The following is a 19,596-nucleotide window of genomic DNA, read 5'->3' as shown; positions in this document are numbered from 1 at the left end:
AGGATCAGAATTTCTGCAAGCAGCCCCTGAAAGGGCAGTGCATGAAGATGTGAGAAGTGGGCCAGAGAAGTAGTGGAGACCTCCAAGATGAAGAAATGCCAGAAACATGGGGCATCTGCTGAGGAAAGCTATAGGAATTAGAGAGAAACAAGCCAAGAGAGAAGCCATGTAGATTGTAACCAGCCACACCATAGGATCACAGCTACCCCAAGTCCTTTGGAGGGAACATCATGATGCCAAGTGCCTGAGACACTGCACATGGAGCTATAGGACTTATTTGTTAAGCTGGAATTCAGTTTTGTTTTGGTTCTATCCTTCCTTTAATGCCCCTATTTCTTCCTTTTGGAATTCTAATGTTTACTTCATGTTTTTATATATTGGCTATATTAACTTGATTTTGATTTTAATAGGGGCTCAAGCTGAGAGTTTGCCTTGAGTCTTAGAGAAGCCCTTGAACTTGAACTTTTGAGAAATCCTAGAACTGTAGAAATAATGGGGACTCTTGGAAATGAACTAAACTGTATTTTCCATTTTGAGAGGGACATGAGCTTTTAGGGGTCAGGGGAAGAAGATCACGGTTTAGATGTGAGATGTCCTCCAAAAGTTCATGTGTGAGACAATGTAGAAAAGTTTAGAGGTGAAACGATTGGGTTATGAAAATTTCAACCCAATCAGTGCATTAATCCCCTAAGGGGAATTAACTGGGTGGCAAATGTTGGCAAGTAAGGTGTGGCTTGAGGAGGTGGGTCATTTAGGCACGTGCCTTTGGGATATATATTTTATCTTTGGTGAACCAAGCATAATTTCTCTCTGCTTCTTGATTGTCAGGTCCTGAGTTGCTTTCCTTTGCTACATTTTCACTATGACGTTCTGTCTCATCTGGGGCCCAGAGCAATAGAGTCAGTTTTCTATGGACATAGACTTCTGAAACCATGAGCTTTAAATAAACTTTCCCGCTTGTAAAATGGTTCTTGTCAAGCCTTTTGACCCTGGTGGCAAAATGCTGACTAAAATACCAGGCACAGCCTTTTTTTTTTTCAAAAAAGAAACCCAAGAAAGATGAGAAATCCAAAAATAAAATAATAAAATGAAGAATTAAAGCCCATGATTTTTACCAAAATCAGAAAAATTAACAGATCTAGTACTTCAAATGGGAATGGAAATGACCAGGAAAAAAAGTAAACAAACAAACAAACAAAAAAATGATAAAGGAATTCAAAAAATTAGGTTATAAAGAAATATAAGTTGGCAAATAAGTTGACAGAACAGAGAAAAAAGACAGGTATAAACAAACTTATCTGGAGAAGAAAGCCTCATGAAAACAAAAAAGCAAGAATGTACATTAAAAGAGCATCATTAAAGACAGAATTGAAAAAAATCATGGAAAATGAAATGTTGAAGAACACAGATGACAGAAAAATTGTAATAGCTAAGATGTTGGTAATGTACAATGGAGAAAGTGCTTCAGTCAACAGTAAGTAATGCTTCTGAAGAAGATAGCATGAAGAAAAATTCAAAAATATACAGAAAAAGTATCTGAAATAAGTAAAAGCCAGTATAAAGATTTCAAATACTGAATAAAATATGTATTGTCCTTAGCTCAAACTCGGGAATGAAGAAGTAGAAAACCAGTGCAAATAATCAAGTAAACTTAAGATGCATGGGCTGAAACAGACCAGTGACCAATTTCCTATATCAAATAACAATGACAGAATACAGTGAAGCAATGTCCCAAAATTTTAAGGAAAACAAACAAAAATCATGCTTAGCCAAGATTTCCTTCAAGTTCAAAATAAAACATCCTATATTCTCAATCACACAAAAACTCAATGATTAAAGTATTCTACTCTTTTGGCTCAAAGCATTTAATAAAATCCAATTAAATTATAAGTTATAGGAAAATAAAATTAACAATGAAATAAAGTTACAATTTTGACACTTGGTTTTCCTAAATTGCTCAGGCTGGTATCTAACTTTCAATCCTCCTGCCCCAGCTCCTGAGTATCTGGGATTATTACAGCATTACACCGTCATGCCTGGCTCAGTCTTCTATTTCTAAGATTTAGAATTTTATTTTGATTCATCATTTTTATTTTTATAATAAACAGTCCAGTTTGTGTAGTCAGGTTTTATTCAATCTCATGATACAAGACAGGCCACGTTTCCTTCGGTTACACTGGCTTGCAGTAAAGGGATTCACAATGTCTTCACTCTATCCTCACAGGACCTACTTACTAGGAACCTTGTAGGGACATTGGGAAAAACAGAGCCTCCAGGTTGATTCTTAGAAAATCCACAGGAGAACTATCCTCATAGGCAGAAACATTGGAATAAAAATAAAGAAGTTTTTGCAATGTAGCAGTTTCATAATTTTCAGAATGTAGTAATCAATATAGTAAATTCATGACATACCACACTACTAAAATTCTGTGATCATTAATTTTCCTTAGCATTCAGAAATCAAAAGCTGTCCTGATTACAAAATGTCTTCTGATAAAGTGGAAGGAGATCTTTTGCAACATTTCAAAACTGTGCTCATGTAAAACTTCATTTAATATTATTAATTTTGGCTTAAAGTAACATTTTGCTCTTTTAAAAAATCTAGTTGTTACTTGTGTTGCCTAAATTTTATTGTTGCATGAACTTTTTAAGAAAAGCACTACATTGCTTTTTAAATTCAGGTTTGTGTTACTTATGCTACTCTGATTTGATATTTGGCTGGCTTCTTGGTTTCAAATTTTAAATTTCTCATCCTAGTTAGATGAAAATGTTTGTGTCAAAAGAATATATAAAATTTTTTATACTATCATTAAATTTAAAAAAGTGTTCTATTTAATTGATGGACTAAAATCTTATTTTCATATATGTGTGTACACACACATACACTGATATATATATATATATATATATACACACACACACACACACACACACACACACATATATAATATCACAGGCCTCCAACTGTAAGAAAATTATCTTTCATTTCTATTTTAGGATAAATTTAAATAGGGGCTGAAGCCCCTAATGGAAAAGAAAAGAAAAAAAGTTTAACAAAAGAAAAGCACACAGATTAAATGTTAGATCTAGGTGACATGGGAGCCTTTATAAGAAAATGAGAACCCAAAGAAATAGGAAAACAGTGTGTATTTTACGCTCGGTTTGATAAAAAAGTGAATGACTGTGGAAAAGAATGCTTGGATAATCAAGTGTGATCTATTGCTAATAAACTGGAAGAACCATATCAAGGCATCTTTGTTCCAATTCTTCTGTGTCCTTGATTCCTCAGAGATAAGCATGCTCCTTTCCTCTCAGTATGGGGTAGGCACATCCCATATGAGGATTTTATGATGAGTTTAGGAACAGGAGTAACCAGTGAGTGAGCCTCCTGTCTGAAACTTTCTCCAACTTTTTTAATTGAAAGTATTTTAAGGTAGCTTGTAGGGAACTCTATTTGGTACAATTGTGTAAGAGTGGTTTGTGAATATCACAGAATAATAGGCTCTGATTCACAATTTGATTTGTCATTGCATGATGATTTCACCTAAAGGGAGTGGATGCTCTCAACAAAAACAGTAGTGGAGACGAAGGATGCTGGAATGCTAAGTTAGAATTGATGAAATGTGCAGATGAAAAATAGGTGGATTATGTCAGAGGGAGACATTAATACTTGTTCCTAATTTTGGCCATATAAACTGGGGAGATAATGATATCACTTCAGAAAATTGACAGATGATCATGCTAATTGGGGAGGAAAGTAATAGAAAGAATAGTTTCTCTGGCATCTGAGTCTTACCATGCTATTGAGACACCCAAGCAGAAACAGCCAGGACACAGCACAGTAAATGAGTTTAGAGGTCAGAAAAGAGGTTCTGGGGGAAATGTATTAAAAGTTAACGACAGACAAGGGATCCTGATAGAAAGCATGGGCATTTAAGATGACAAGGTGAAGGACTTGCCCTACATTTAGATGATACTGCAGATACTGTATAGAAGAGGAGTGAAAAGGAGAGTGAGAAAGAATTTTACAGTGAGAATATAGGGAAAACTGAGTTTCCCGAAAGCTAAAAGAATGTTTGAAGAAGGTAAACTAATAAGTTGTGCATGAAAGTGAAACAAAAATCGCAAGTATGAAGAACAACAAAATAATGCTCATTAGGTTTTATGTGAACAACAAAGAAGAGTTTTATCCAGATGCAATTTTGAAGCCTCATCAGAATGGGCCAACTAGTGGGTGAAAGTGAAGATGAATGAACTCACCTCTGTGAGTTTTGCAGTTTAAGACAAGAAAAGTTGCAAAGCTAAAAGGGGCAATAGGCTTTTGTATGTTTGTTTGTTTAATGGTAGAAGATACTGGAGTCAGGTTTTACACTGGTGAGGAACTGAAAGAAATCATTGGAAGAGGTACAGCATAAACTCCTCAATTAGGTTCACTTGGAATGTTGCAAAGTGACAGGGGTCTATGAATAAAAGGATGGGCTTTAAAGTGAACCATCTCGCATGCTGGGGCAAGTTGGTTAGTCCCTTACATTTCTATAGCATTTTCTCAAATGGATCATGTCCACTAATAAAGTCAAGTAGTATACTTTAAAAAAATTATAAATAAAGACTGTTATTTGAATATCCTTTAGGAAATCTTTTTTTTTTTTTAATTTAAATTTAAACCAGAGACAGCTCAGGTCTCATTCTATCTGCTCTGAGATATTCTTTTTTAATTACTTCTGGTTGCAGTTTCCACTCTCAGCATCATCAGATCCTTTTCAGAAGCTCTTTAGCTCAAATCATGATGATCAGTGAGCAGAGAGAGTGAAACTCTCAGCCACACCCTACCACTTCAGTTACCACTCAGTTAATCATGATTGGGTCAAGATTCTTTCAACCCAATCATTTCTCCTCTGAACCTTCTTGCATTATCTCACATGTGAGCTACTGGGGGACACCTCACATCCAAACCCTGGCACTATAATTTTGCCAAAACTGCATAGAAAGTTGTTGGCAGATCCAAAATTTGAGTGTATTTGCATAATTCTAAGCCCAGTTCTCTCTATAATGATGCCATGGCTGTGGACAAATATATTCAGACCCAAAAATAAAGTTCAAACAGATTTTTCCCTAATTTTGACAGTAATGTTTACAAGTAAAAACAGATGTCCCAATATAAGTAATTATTTTTAAATTAAAAATTATATACAGGCTATTACCTGTCATGAATTGAACCTGTCAATCATCTTCTTGGTAATGCATAAGTCACATTTCTTATCCTCCAGATATTTACATTTTAGTGGTAAAAAATATGGATTAAAAAATATGCACTGAAACATGTATGAGTATTAGTGGAGCACATATAATAGCCTATGCAACACTGGTCAATCAAGGTCAAGAGGAAATTGTCAAGAAAGAGAAAAGAATTCTAAGCAGAGATAGTAAAAAAATAAGAAAGTGAATAAAAGACTATTGTTTTAAGAGAATTTTAAAGTAGTTTACTCTAAGGTGGACTTAGAATCTCAGGATAATGGCACTAGCTGTTTGGGATACGTTACAATAGAAAATTTCAGAAAGGTTAGATGGGCCAGATCATGAAGCACCTAGTATATCCTAAATATATGCTAAATGGAAAAATGACTGAAGAATTTTAAACAAGGAAGTGAAGTAAATGGAAGCTTAAATTAAGTCTTCATTGACTATGTATTATATGTAAATTGCAGTAATTTATAATGTTTATACAGTCTTCTTTTTACTTGTTTTCTGGTTCAGAAATTAAGTAAACTTTCATTTTAATGCTCATAGTAATATCCAAAGGTTTTAATAAAAATGCAGCTCAAGTTATAAAGAAGTTAATGAAATATCTGAGCTTTAAAACCCTCTTTTGACAGCTGTAATTTGGCACCAGCTGGTGGCAGTAATTGACTCCAGTTTAAATATCAATGAGGAAGATTCTGGGCACTCTGTATGGCTAAAATTTTTAGAAAACTGGTATCAATTCCAGAAAACTCTCAATAATATGGGCTATTTACATAATCTCAATCTCAGAAAACAGAGGCAGCAGATTGATCTTGAATAATAAAAACCAACATTGCACCTTTCACTTCCTAAGTCACCAAGGCCTGCCTTCCTTTGTAACTTCTCCTTTCATTCCTGATGGAGAGGGAAGGGGAAGAAAGCAATGTACACAGCAGTATTTATGTCTAAATTTGCATTATCACAGGACATATCATTACATTGTCTTAATGAAGCAGTTTCTACTATACTATCAAATACTGTCCTTACTTTGTCTTCCAAAGAAATCATAGAAAGTGAGGTTAGATCACTAGAAAATATTACATATTATTGAGAATGAAACTAATGTCTTTAGCTAGGAAATTAATGGTGAAATATTTTGCTTCTTTTCATATAAGAAGCAAAAGATCTGGGTTAGCACCCAGGACAACTAACAATAAAGCCCACAGTTACTTTCTAATTTGGAATAATCTTATCATGGGAACCTGATTGTGTGCATACAGACACTATAAACTAGCCTGACTCCTTTCAATTAAATTTTGTATCGTGGCTCCTTTTGATCTATCTTGATGAGGTTAGACTCTCAAGATTCTTAAAAGAAGCCTCAATAAATTCTATTATTCTTGGGAAAAATGCTGCAAACTTATGCACGTGGTCCCACCAGACAGAGAAACTAAGAATATCAAAGCTATAAAATCAATTTGGTGGCATATCAAATTTACTTATTATTCATTAAAATAGAATGCCATTCCAATTATTCCTCATAAAATTCAATTCTTTCTTATACAAGGTACATATCAACTTGTAATGTGTTTTCTTTATACATATAACCAAAATAAAAATGTTTTCACATTGCACCTATTCACAATTCTTTGTATTACAACTAACAAGAATGATGTAACTCCATGAAATGAATAAGGATAGATGAAATAAATACATGATTCCAGTACCTATTAACTTTACTTATATAAACACAGTATTCTAAATGTCACAATTTTAAAGCAACATTTCAAAATATGATTTGGAAAAGTAATTTTTTAAATTATAAACTTAAAATTATATTGAATAACTAAATTAGCCTGATTGACACTGAATAACATTCAATTTCTCTAGAAAAATTTGCACCTTCTAATTTAGTTTCTCTGCAAAGCTAAAGAGAGCAGCCTCCTCAAAGGTTTTATTGACTGCCCAATTTGAAGATGTCTATACTCTGCCTGCACAGTAACAAGCTGGCACTAATAAGCCATACATAAGATACCAGTCATTAAAATACAAATTAGGCACCTTTTATGTTTATACATGTGTAAGTAAAATTAATATTGCAGGCTTAGTTGGAAATAAAATTGCTTTAGTTAACCAACCATTGCAATGCAATCAAATGAGATTTCAAATGCAACCGGAAAAGATCTGTTTGGTAGAAATAATAGGGATGATTTCATGTAGAACAATTAATTTACCAAGCTTTTTTTCTCCCACCTGCCCTTAATAAAATATTTTTCTATCATAATTGACATGATATGTCACCTTTAATACCCATAAGTTGCATGGAAACCTGAAAGACAGCTGGTAGACATAGCTTATTTACAAATATTGGTCTGAACTTGCAAATGCATGACCACATAAATCTTAAGCCATTTAGAGTGTATGCCCTTTGTTCCCTCCATTGTATATTCAGCTGGGAATTAAATGGAGCTGAGGGAGAGTCTGAATTACATGAGGCCTTTGTTGTTGCCAGCATATTAGTGCTTTGCCTTTTGTTCTTGTTGTTTATGAGATCTCTCTACATTACACAGTAGGGAATGTTAATCAACATTTTGCCTAAGTAATATTAATGAAACTTGCTCACTTGTACTTGAAGGAAGAAACAGAATATTATATTCCTTTTTGAAATGTTAATGTATCTTTTAGGAAATTATTTCTGCCTTCTAAATCATCTTAGTGTTAAATTATTAAAGGCTGGCATTAAGGAACTATTACACTGGTGCAAATAGTTAAATACCTTAAAAGATAAAAAGATTATAAAGTTTAAATGGAGGGCCTTTTAAAAGACAGTAGCATTTAACTTCAAATTAAACATTTTTAAATGTTTGATTAAAATACTGCCAATTTGCAGGTGTTTTGTATACAAAAAGAAGAGATTTAATGTCAATGATTTTTAATTTCCATCCACCAATTTGGACTGTGTTCTGGCCTTGAAGGATTTATTTAACTTTGCTACATCTAAAAACTACAGCACTATGTACTTTATAAGAAAAAAGAATGGGAAAAGTTTTCAGGCTTTTGTACTTGTTACACATTTGTGTCTTAAGATTGGGCAATTAAAAATTGCCTATTTGTGTTCTATTCTTCAAGAAGAAAACTGTCACTATTTCATGTTCCAAGACTCTATATGAAAGGTAGGGCTACTGAAAAGACTTTATATAAGGCTGACATGGTAGGAGATGGAAAACATCAATTCTCAAAGTGCAAACTATAACAGATATGTGTCTTGTAAAAAACCATTCATAGTTGTCCAAGAAGGAATGCAGGGAAAAGAAATGGCAGAGCTCTAAAATGGACTAAATTCTTTTCCTCTTTAACAGCCTTTTTGATGTCAATCAATTTCTTCATAGGTCCCAAATAAACTGTGAAGTAACCCAGAGGGAAATTAAGAACAAAATTTGTTCAAGAATTCTCCCACAGAGCAAGCACTATTTCTTAAGAACATCTAACACTAGAGTAAACCATTTGTTTTCTATTTAACCATGTAAGATTTACTTATGGCTTTGGGGTCATTGTAGGTACAATTTGTCATCTTGCATGACTATCACAGCAGTGCTGCTAGTTTGACACAGGCACTAAGAGAATATATGATAGGGGTTAAATTTCAAGGTAAATTTATTTCATATTTTGGCATTTCACAAATAAGAATACAGCTTAAAATTTTTGGTGCATTGTAATTAAAATGTCTTCTTTTTCTTGAAATAACTAAAATAGTAGAGTGCCTTACAATTGACAATGGCCTGAATTCAATAAAACATGTAATATGTAGCATGCATTGAAGATAGCATTGTAAGTAATGGTCACTATTACTTCTGTAAGGAGAAAAAAGTTATTGCCAAAATGATGAATTTGTGTTAATGAGCCCAATATTAAAGAGTTTACAATGTATCTGGGCAGAATCCATCTAGTTTTACATCTATCAAATTTCACAATGCTTTTACAGTGCCCCTCTGTTGGGAATAGGAAGGAAAAATAGAAAAGAATCAAAAGAATAGATTATTTTTTCCTTTTGTCTATTTGAGAAACACAATTTCAAGTTTCTTTTTCTTACATTTCAAAGTAACCAACTACAATGTAAACCCTAAAATTAGATGAGCTAAAATTGTCCTCAATATTCAAAGACCTTATTTTTTTTTTTTACTTTGACACCAAATTTTTGTTCTTTACATATGAGTGACAAATTGATCTTTATTGTCCTCACTAGGATAAACAATAGTGGAAAAGCTAGTTTTTACATGACACTAACAACAGGGACAATACTATCAAGTTACTGAAAGTCAACTCACTATGATAAACAATAGTGGAAAAGCTAGTTCTTACATGACATTAACAACATGGACAATATGATCAAGTTAGAGAGAGTCAAACAATTTGACAGCAGTCAAGTAACATCAAGCAATGTGGTAGATTGATTGGGAAATATAAATTACTGAAAAGGTAGTAAAATATGAACACTATCAGAAAAGATTTTTTTTAAATCAAGCATCGAAGATTAGCTAACTATTACAAGGGAATTAAATACTCAGTGCATTTTCCTTTGATAGACAAGAAAAAAACACAAAGTAAAATGTTAGTTCCTAAACTCCTTGTGTTCTATTAACATGCAATTTTAACTTTAAATTTGACACTTTTGTTTTACACAATGGAATTATCACTCACATTCTAATCTTATTTTAAAGAGGAAGTGGGGTTTGGAGGAGGTTAAATTCCAAAAATCAATTGTCTGGAATGTTTCAGTGATGAGAAACTGAAGACATTTTCAAAATAATTCAAATATGTAACAAAAATTTTTGAGCTGACAATTAAAGAGAAATTTCTGCCCTGTGCCCTGTGGCTGTTAAGAAGGCAAACAGATGACAGAAAACCTCATCACAAGGAGAACTTCTGCTTTTGTAACCATTAAACCATTACCCCTTGGAACAAGAAGCAAGTTTATTTAAGAAAAAGAAAAGAAAGAAATAGAAGAAAAGAAAAAGTGGAAAAACTAATGCCAGCTGGCATGTCTAAAAGTAGGCCAGAATAGAAGGAGAAACACTTCTGGCCAAAATGAAGCAAATTAAAATCTAAGAGATTTAATATAGTCATTCTCCCCTTTGATCACACTGCCAACCATCAAGGTGATCATGAAACACACACTCCTCTTTCAAATTCAAAGTCATAGAATGCAAATTGTTCTTCAACTGGTATATTCATAATATCTACAAAGATTACTCAGATATTATAATTTAGTGCTATTTCAAAGCATTTTATAAATATCTAGGTATGGAAAAAACATTTGAAAGAACTTTCCTTTTTTTAATGTAGAGCATAAGCCAGAACATTTAAACTAACTCAATTAGTTCTGATTACCCAAAGTAAGGCTGTTCTTTCCCTCCCTTTATTTTTTTTTTTAAGTCCCACACATAACATCATAAGATTCCATCACTAAAACATTATTTTAATGTGATCATAATTATTCAAACACTAAAGTCAATCTATTTAAATCAAGGGATTAAAAAGGGTCCTTACTGCAAAATCTTCCCTCCACTGATGGGCTGCTTGAACTTTCTCTGCTTCCAAAGCCAGGCGCTGAAAAAGAAACAGTAAATCTTAGAATTTAAGTGACCACGTGAACATGTAATTATTACATAAAGTGCTTAGGTTGTCTAATCAATTACGAGGACATAATAGCAGAGGAGACTCCTTGTTTGTGATTCAAAAATTCTAAATCATTTAGCAATCTAACCTATTAAAGTTGATATATTTACTATTTAGTGATAAATAACAAAACTATTCCTAAATGCCATCCAGTTTACTATATCTGCTGTCATCAGCAGTAGTGTCCTCTACAAGTGCTTTTTTTTTTCAATGACTTACCATCTCCATTTGCTAAAAACTATCAAGATAGGATATTAATTTTGCTAGAAAATTGTTGACACTTCAAGCCTCTAATTAAGTTCTGTTCCAGTCAAGTGACATTTTTATTTTTATTTTTTTAAGTGACATTTTTAAAGTCAATGAGCTACTATTAAGGACCATAGGTAAACTATACTAAGACTAATAAAATTCCTATCTAATAAAATGTGAATTGCTTGGTACAGCATGCTGTTTTCATACTAGGCTATAAAAGTATATCCTGTAACAATAAAGTATGCAGCAGGAAATGTTTCTTTCACTTAACTGTAGCACAGTACAACAGAGTATCAAACATGAAAACCAGACTGAACACTGGACAGAAACAAAAAACCTGGCTCACTCAGCATGGATCACAGAGAGAGTGAAAGCTTAATTCTGCTTACATCATGAGAAATCAGAGGTTCATTAGCTTTATTGTAAATGAGATCATACATGTTTACATGAAGTTCCTTTAGGTATATATGATAAATATATGTATAATTGTAATAGATAACACATGCAAACCAATTGTTTTGAACATTTAAAATTTTTAAAAATCATTTAAATATGTTAAAAATTCATTTTTATGAAAACTAAATAGATTTTAAGGATTCTGACTGCAAAGTTTGTGCTCATTCCACAAAACCACTCTTGGGTTTCTCACCCAGTCCATCAAAAGTGGCATCAGCAGACATTCAATGTACATATCAAGACATAGCAGTAGTATCAAAACCAGAACACTGGTAGAGATCCATGATTATTTAGTAATTGATAAATAGGAAAATAAAAATAAGCACCAAAAAATATTGTGCAGTGTGTTAGTCTGGAAAGTGTTTTTAGAAAGGTCTTGTCCTGGAATCCTGAGAGACTATTGCTTTTCAGTTAAAAAAAAAAAAAAAAAAAAAAAAGCTTTTGATATGCAGTGGTCTGCAGAAGAAAGAAAACACAAGGGAAGCAAGCTTATCAGATGAGAGAAAGATCAACTCCCTTGAAGGCTTTGCATTCTCAACCTTCATTTTGTCTCACATGATCATCTTTTCTTCCAGCATTGAATTCTGTCAGGTGACATGAAAGTCTACTAAAAAGTATAATTATAAAGTATATAAAGATTCAATTCTATCATTCTAATTCAATGACACCAAATACATTTTTTTCTTAGAAATAGACTATTTAAACAAAAATTTCTGAGGAAATAATTTGCCTCCTACTTTGTAGATTAATTATTATTTAAAGGATGTTTTTAAGTTTTATGAAATATTTCATTAAGAGGAATTTTCCTTTGATAGATTTGAAAGAAAACTGTCAGGAATCATGATAGTTCCCTGAGACTCAAATAATGTTGAGACGGGAGGGGGGATAGTAGAGGATAGGAAAGGCAGCAGAATACAACAGACACTAGTATGGCAATATGTAAATCAATGGATGTGTAACTGATGTGATTCTGCAATCTGTATATGGGGTAAAAATGGGAGCTCATAACCCACTTGAATCAAATTGTGAAATATGATATATCAAGAACTATGTAATGTTTTGAACAGCCAACAATAAAAAATTAAAAAAAAAAAAAAAAAAAAAACAAATAATGTTGAGACTCATATTTAAATATCAAATATTTACTTAGAGACATAATTTAAACATTCCAAAACAATTTCTTGGGCTACCCTATAACAAGAATTTTATTTTTTTAATAAAGGGGTAATAGATAAGAACAGACTAATCCAAGTAAAATATGCATGTGTTATGTGATTAATGTTCAAACAGTTAACACCCAATAAGGATTAGCAAATTATTATATTACTCCTATGTTGACAATCTAATTATCATCCTAATGAGTTTTAGCTATCTTCATCAAAAGGTTATTAACATATCAAAAGGATCATGATACTCATTTAAATGGCCTAACAATACCTATTGAAAGTAGCAGACTTAGGTGAATGAACAGACTTTTATGTGTTCTGAAGAAAAGTGTATAGGTACCATAATTAACGTGGAGCTATGGTATAATGAACAGGAACTTCTCAATCACATAGAAATGATATCCAATCCTGATGTTGCCTTTCACTAACAATGGAATTTTAGGCAAATATTTTAACTGTGATCAGCTGCTAGGAAATTTATCAACTTTATATATATTCTATTTGATATTCTAAAAATATGGTATATTATCAAATCCATAAAGTTCTGCTTCCATTTGAATTGCATAAACGTGACTCCATAGAATGTCACTATAGTCACTAATAACCACCTCAACATGTAAATAATACCACTGAAATGAATGAGGACCCTTAGTAGTCCCTAAATTCTACTGTATTTCACCCTACAGAAAAGTTCCTATCTATAGAACCATATGGAGGTAAAACATGCAGCTCTGGGGAATAGTTTAACATGGCAGTCAATGTGCATTCAATTTTATTTCATTCTGTTTTTACCATAAATGACATAAAAGGAGATAGATCTTTGTGCTCTGCTTTCTGGCCTTACTTCCTAAAGGGAATAGAGAAGGAGATAGTGAGGTGTGACATTTCTTCATTCTTTCTTATGCTGACAAGGAGTTCTTGAAGACCTGAATAGACAGGGCATTACAGACCTCTATGAATATTTAGTGTCATATTTCATCTCAAAGGAGATGCTCTTCTCTTTCCAATAACCTTAAAGAATTCAGTTCATTTAAATTCATACAAATATACAGGTCCGGAATTCTTCTTAAGCCTTCTAGCCATTTATGTATCCTAATGAACAAGGATTTTACTATGTAAAATTAGTGTAGAAAAATAGTTCTATTTTTAATCCCATCTGTTCAGTTCATTTTGCTTTAAATATTTCTATAAAGAAATATTACTGGAACCTTGAAAAAGCTCAATTGGACTAAACAAGCCAGGTTGGATATTGGAACTTGAAGTTAAAAAGTTACAAAATGTAAAACTACCCAGTATGACTTAACTTCAGCACATTCCAACATTTAATAATTGTAATAACTAGAGAAATAAATAAATACACATTCCATGTTGGAGGAAAAATATCTTAAGAAACAGTGTGGCCAGGTGAGGTGGTAGGAGACTGTAGTCCCAGCTACTCCCAAGGACAGGGTCAGGGTGAGGAGATCATAAGTTTGAGGCCAGCCTGGGCAATACAACCTGACCCTGTCTCAACAACAAATATATAGAGTAGGTATGTACTTGTGTTCTTTAAACCTTTACTCAGGGTGTGCTGTATGAAACTGTATAAAGAATAAAATACAGAACCACAGTTCCTGCTTCTAAAGCAAATGAACCATCTACTATTTCTTCTTCTCTCTTGCTCACTCTCACCATCACACATGCACACACCCCTTGTGTTATTTGATAGATGCTGTCTGAATGGGTACAATACACTTGATTGGTTAGTTTGACTTTATTTCAGTGGCTGTTCTACATGGAGAATAAAATGTTTAAAGCACTGCCTTTTATCCAGGCTGTAAATATGAAGTGTTGCTTGCTGAAAGCCATAGCCAAGTAGGAATGATGCATGGCATTTTGGGTTGAAAGGTGACCCTCCTCAAGGATTAGGGCGGCTCCAGGTTTAGGGTGGATCCTGCTGGGAATAGGGCAGCTCCAGGATTAGGGCGTATCCTGCTGCCTCAGGTGCCCACTCCTTTGAAGTTCCCCTTGAGTTCTCTTGGGGTTCTGAGAGTATTGGTATGCAGAGCCCGGTGGAGGGAGTGTATTTTCCCAGAATGTGCGTGTAGAGTGTCAGTGAGAGTTTGGGAATAAAGACTTGCTGTTTGAATCTACAAGGCTTTGTGGTGGCTCAGTTATTTTGTGCCCAGCCAGACTGTGGCAGTTGCTAGCCAAAGATAAGATTTAGTCACAGGTCATTTTTGAAGGGGGTTACTGAAAATACTGAAAAGCATAGAAACCAATTGTCTGAAAACTGCCACCCAGAAATCACTTTTGTTATTCTTTATATTTGATCGATAACTTCTTGTGAAAAATAAATATTTTTTAAATATTTGAAATAATTATTTATAATATTATTTATTTATTATTATTATTTACAATAATATTTGTAATATTATTAAATATTAAGAATATTTCAAATCACTTTGAAGTTCCTGTTCGTCACCTCCTTGAACAATTCCCCAGCCCCCAGGAATCATTGCAATGAAGTAATTGGTATCAATATGTGGCACTGTTTGGAATGTTTTTTTTTTTTTAATAGGTAAATGTTATCAGATATTGATATTGTCAATTCTTCTTCCTAGTAGGCTGCAAGCAGGTTGAATGCCAAAGAGAAGTTCCACTGGCTTCTTGAGGGGAATGAGTTTTCTAAGGAGAACCCATCACCCTTTCAAGTGACAGTTTAGATTAAATAAGAGAATCATTTTAGATCAATGATGTATAAGAAGGTTTTCTGAGGGATTTGGAAAGAAAAATAATGTCTGGAGGAGGGCAGTGCCCTTCAGGGAAACTACATTGAAGCCATCTTGAGACCCTTTTCAGCACCAAAATTCTATGTCTCTATAGCATCTTTTTCATCAGAACACAGAACAGGCCTCATTTGTAAACACAGGCCTGTCTATTCTCTCAAGAGACCAGCATGCTTTCCACTCAGACATTACTCATGCTGTCTAAATTATCCTGAATCATCCTGTCAGCAATGTTTAACAAGATGTGGCACTGCCCTCTTTCTCTGGCACTGGAGGTTAGCAGTGCACCTCAAACAAAGATGACCAAAGCTGCTGTGTTACTCATGTTTGCCCAAACTATGCTTTTGCAGACCTTCTGATTTGTTTAATGGCATGAAATACAAGTACATAATCATAATCATCATTTTTGCAATTTCCCAATTTTATTCTTGGCAGGACAATCCCATATTGATTTCAAGTTATAAAAAGTATTTCAATATAATCCAATTTTAATTTAGAAAAAATATATTCAAATATTGAGCGATTCTACTGAATCCTGATAAAACAACTGGTTTACAGTGGAGAAATTTTATTTTAAAAAGAGAGTTTTTCATCTGAATTAGTGCTTCTCAAAAGAAGAACAGGCTGTTAATATACACTCTGGTTAAAGTAACCTGTAAGTAGGTTGAGGAAATAGAAATAAAGCACTGTGTGCAGTTTATTTAGTGGTGTCAGATTAAATGTCTTAATGCTTCTATAAATACCACAATCATTAAATGAGAGAATTATTAACATTTACAAAAAATCACTAATTTGGGATTATACAAAGCCAAACCATAAATCTATCTTACACTGAATGAGGTACAATGCAAAGTTACAGGTTATTTTTTATAGCCTATTATTTTCTTATAACTGATTTCCTGCCAGGTTGTGTGAAATAAAAATCTCATAATACAAACATTGTTTCTTCTTGTGGTGTAAGCTTTTAGAGAGCATAATATATGTAAAACATATAAATGAAACTTGCTGAAATCAATCCAGTCATCATTTATTTCTCTATTTGGGGCCAAGCGAAAAATAAAACTTTGGAACATGGCTTCTGGATTGTGTTGTATGGATTTGAGAATGGATCTGTAAATGCTTTTGAAATTAACCACAAAGATTCTAGTCTAATCTTCAGAGATGTAATTAGCTCAAAAGAGAGAGAGAGAGAGAGAGAGAGAGAGAGAGAGAGAGAGAGAGAGAGAGAGAGAGAATCTGCCAAACACTTAAGATTACTTTGAATACAGAAGCTAGGGTAAAGGAGATATCTGGTGAGAACAGCAAAAACCCCTTTTCAGCAGTAGTGAGAGTAAATAATACACAACTGATAATTATCATTCCCTTTCTTGACTACTGTACAAAATAAGAAAAGATTGTTCGACTGAATGTGACTTTCACATTAGCTCTACGCTTTGCCACTTGCAAAGAATCACCCAATGAGCTTGTTTAACAAACCTGGACCTCATGCAAAAACCTTCCAACCCCACCACCATCCAGAGATTCTAATTTTATATCTGGTGTCATTACTGCAAATCTACAGTTTCCAAATTGTTCATATTTTCCTTCCAATACAACTTGAAAACACTCTCCCACAGAGTAATAGTTTAGAGATATTAGACATATAAATTTAGTTACTCTTTGAGAGACACTATTTAAAATAGAATTGATTTGAAAGCAGTTAGTTAACAAACAGCTCACTGCTCTTCACTGATGCCAGGAGCTAACCTATTCTGACACCCATAATGCAATACTTGTGTCCTCTCCTGGTCTAAACTACCAACCCTGAGTTCCTTTGGTGCATGAAGCACTTCCTTCACACTTCACACCTTCAATATTTTCCAATTGTGTGGCAGAGAGCAGGCACTTGGTAAATGTGTGTGGTATGGAAATAATCATTGCCAAGCATTTTGAGGTTGCACCAATATTTATGACTAGATTCATGGAACCATTATCATTCATTATCCTGATGGTTTGAAAAAGATATTCTCAAGACTTTCTGGCCACAATGTTGTCTTCCTACAAGACAAGCATGGTAGTCAATGAATACATCACTCAATTCTTAAAAATTGCTACATTGACTCAACAACATCTGACACTTAAAATTTAAAACTTGACTGAGGATGTAGTAGGGATTCAGGCAAGTTCATGGAATTGTGTTCTGGGATTCTAGAATTAATCTATAATGAGTTATCTTCTTCTCTAAATATTGTATACTGCAAATTTAGAAAACCACAAGCAGGTCACTATAGAGAAGAAATGTTATGCTCGAATTCGGGACCCCCACAGACCACCAGAGACCCAAGATTGATGTAAGCAGCAAAGAGGTGTTTATTGCGAGCTAGCTTGGTCCTCCGCGCGCACACACACAGCAACTGGTGATGCTGAGAGGCCCGGAGCCCAGGGTTTGCAGCAGTTTTATACATTCTTTGGAGAGGGCAGGGACTTCACATACATCATAGCAAATCATCACACACCTCGGGAAAATCAAATAACAACTCTAAAACATGATTAGCACATTCACTGGTGGGAACAAGTTGGGTAGGGGTGATTGGTCAGTACAAAATGGGTATTCATTTGAACTGATTGGTTTAAGCCAAAGGGGTGTACGTGCTGAACTACATGGTTTCCCAACTTGTTATCAACCACCATAAACCACTGGGAGGGTTATCTGGCATCCCAGGTATTTCCCTGTCTCATGCTGATTGGTGGCTGCTAGGGGGCTGCTATGGATCCCCACCTAGCCTGAGTCAGGGACACCTGGCTCAGCAGATCTCTCCTGTTATTTGTAGATAAACAACTTAGCAGGGTGGGAATGTGCTTAGGAGTGCTCTGTGGGTTTTTCTAAGGACTAAGGACATGTCCCTTCCTTGGACAGGCTTTGCTCTGAGGTAGAGGCTGGTTTTTCAGAAACAATTTGAACAGTGGAGAGGAATGGGGGTAGTTCTTGGAAGTAGTCTAGCCCTTAGCTCTGCTGATAATATGTTCTCCAGTCCTACATAGTTGAGCTATAATACCAAATTATTTACATTAGGAGATCTTAACTCAGGGAATGCAAACAGTACCTACTCAGCTGAGAACTGAACTCAGATGAGAAGGTATGCTAATTCTAAAGGCCTTCTTCAGTCAGTGATTTATTTGTAGACAATTCCTAAGCAAACACCAAACTTAAGTTGGTTGTATTGAGCCATTATGAGAACTCTCCTTAATTATCTAGCAATTATTTTTCTTTATTCAGTAACTAAGAAATATAATGAAAACAACTCATCCATGTAATAGATGCGACCAGGGGCAAGTTAAATAAATACCTTTCACCCCAAATTTCTCAACTATAAAATAAGGATTATAACAGTTCATGTATTGTTGTATTATAAGGGTTAAATAGGATGTTTGTGGAGTCCTCAATAAATACTATCACATTAAAAGGTGAGGTAAAGAGAAATTACATTATATTATAAATGTTATAATACATTATATACATATAATACATTATAAACTTAATGAAATGATGAACTCTAGAAATTACTATTGAAAAACGTTACATACACTTTCAAAGGAGAAAAATCAAACATCTTAAATCCTCTCTGGAATAAAGTTATTCAACTGGGCACACAATTACTAAAACTAGAGGCTTTAAAATTATTTTGGCTATTCCCCTGAGTTAGTCTTACTTTCAATCACCACAATGAGAGAGAAGTGTCCAGTTTCTCATATTACTTTCTGTCTTGTGAATGGCTGCTAATAGAACTGTATTTTCAAATGTTGTTTAAATGGCAAACTGCATTGAAAAAAATAGCATCTCTCTCCAAAGTGGAAGATTCATGTATGTGTTGTCTAGAAAAATAAAAATAGTGTTCTAGAGAAAATTAGATAGTTTTGCTGGCAGGCCCCTTTAAAAGATCAAGGTTTCAGCCAGGTACAATGACACATACCTATAATCCCAGATACTCAGGAGGATGAGGCATGTTTGATGCCAGCCTCAGAAAACTAGGGAACCCTGTCTCAAAATAAATAAAAATAAAGGGCTGAGCATATAACTT

At 34.0% G+C, this 19,596-nt stretch overlaps 1 protein-coding gene across 14 annotated transcripts in view; it reads right to left on the bottom strand.

Annotated features, from left to right (window-relative positions):
* The window catches only part of Cacna2d1 (calcium voltage-gated channel auxiliary subunit alpha2delta 1), a 467,177-nt gene that overhangs the window by 202,442 nt on the left and 245,139 nt on the right, over nucleotides 1–19,596 (bottom strand). For all 14 annotated transcript variants that reach the window (XM_058585488.1, XM_046464140.2, XM_046464143.2 and 11 more), the window contains exon 4: nucleotides 10,768–10,827. In XM_058585488.1, coding sequence (XP_058441471.1) covers nucleotides 10,768–10,827 — 60 coding nt within the window. The remainder of the gene's footprint in view (nucleotides 1–10,767; nucleotides 10,828–19,596) is intronic.

This window comes from Marmota monax, unplaced genomic scaffold (genome assembly GCF_021218885.2).
Source record: "Marmota monax isolate L192 unplaced genomic scaffold, Marmota_monax_Labrador192_F-V1.1 WCK01_AAM20220418_F8-fsc00065, whole genome shotgun sequence".
NCBI classification, from domain to species: domain Eukaryota; kingdom Metazoa; phylum Chordata; class Mammalia; order Rodentia; family Sciuridae; genus Marmota; species Marmota monax.
This window is presented reverse-complemented; position numbering and strand designations above follow the sequence as displayed.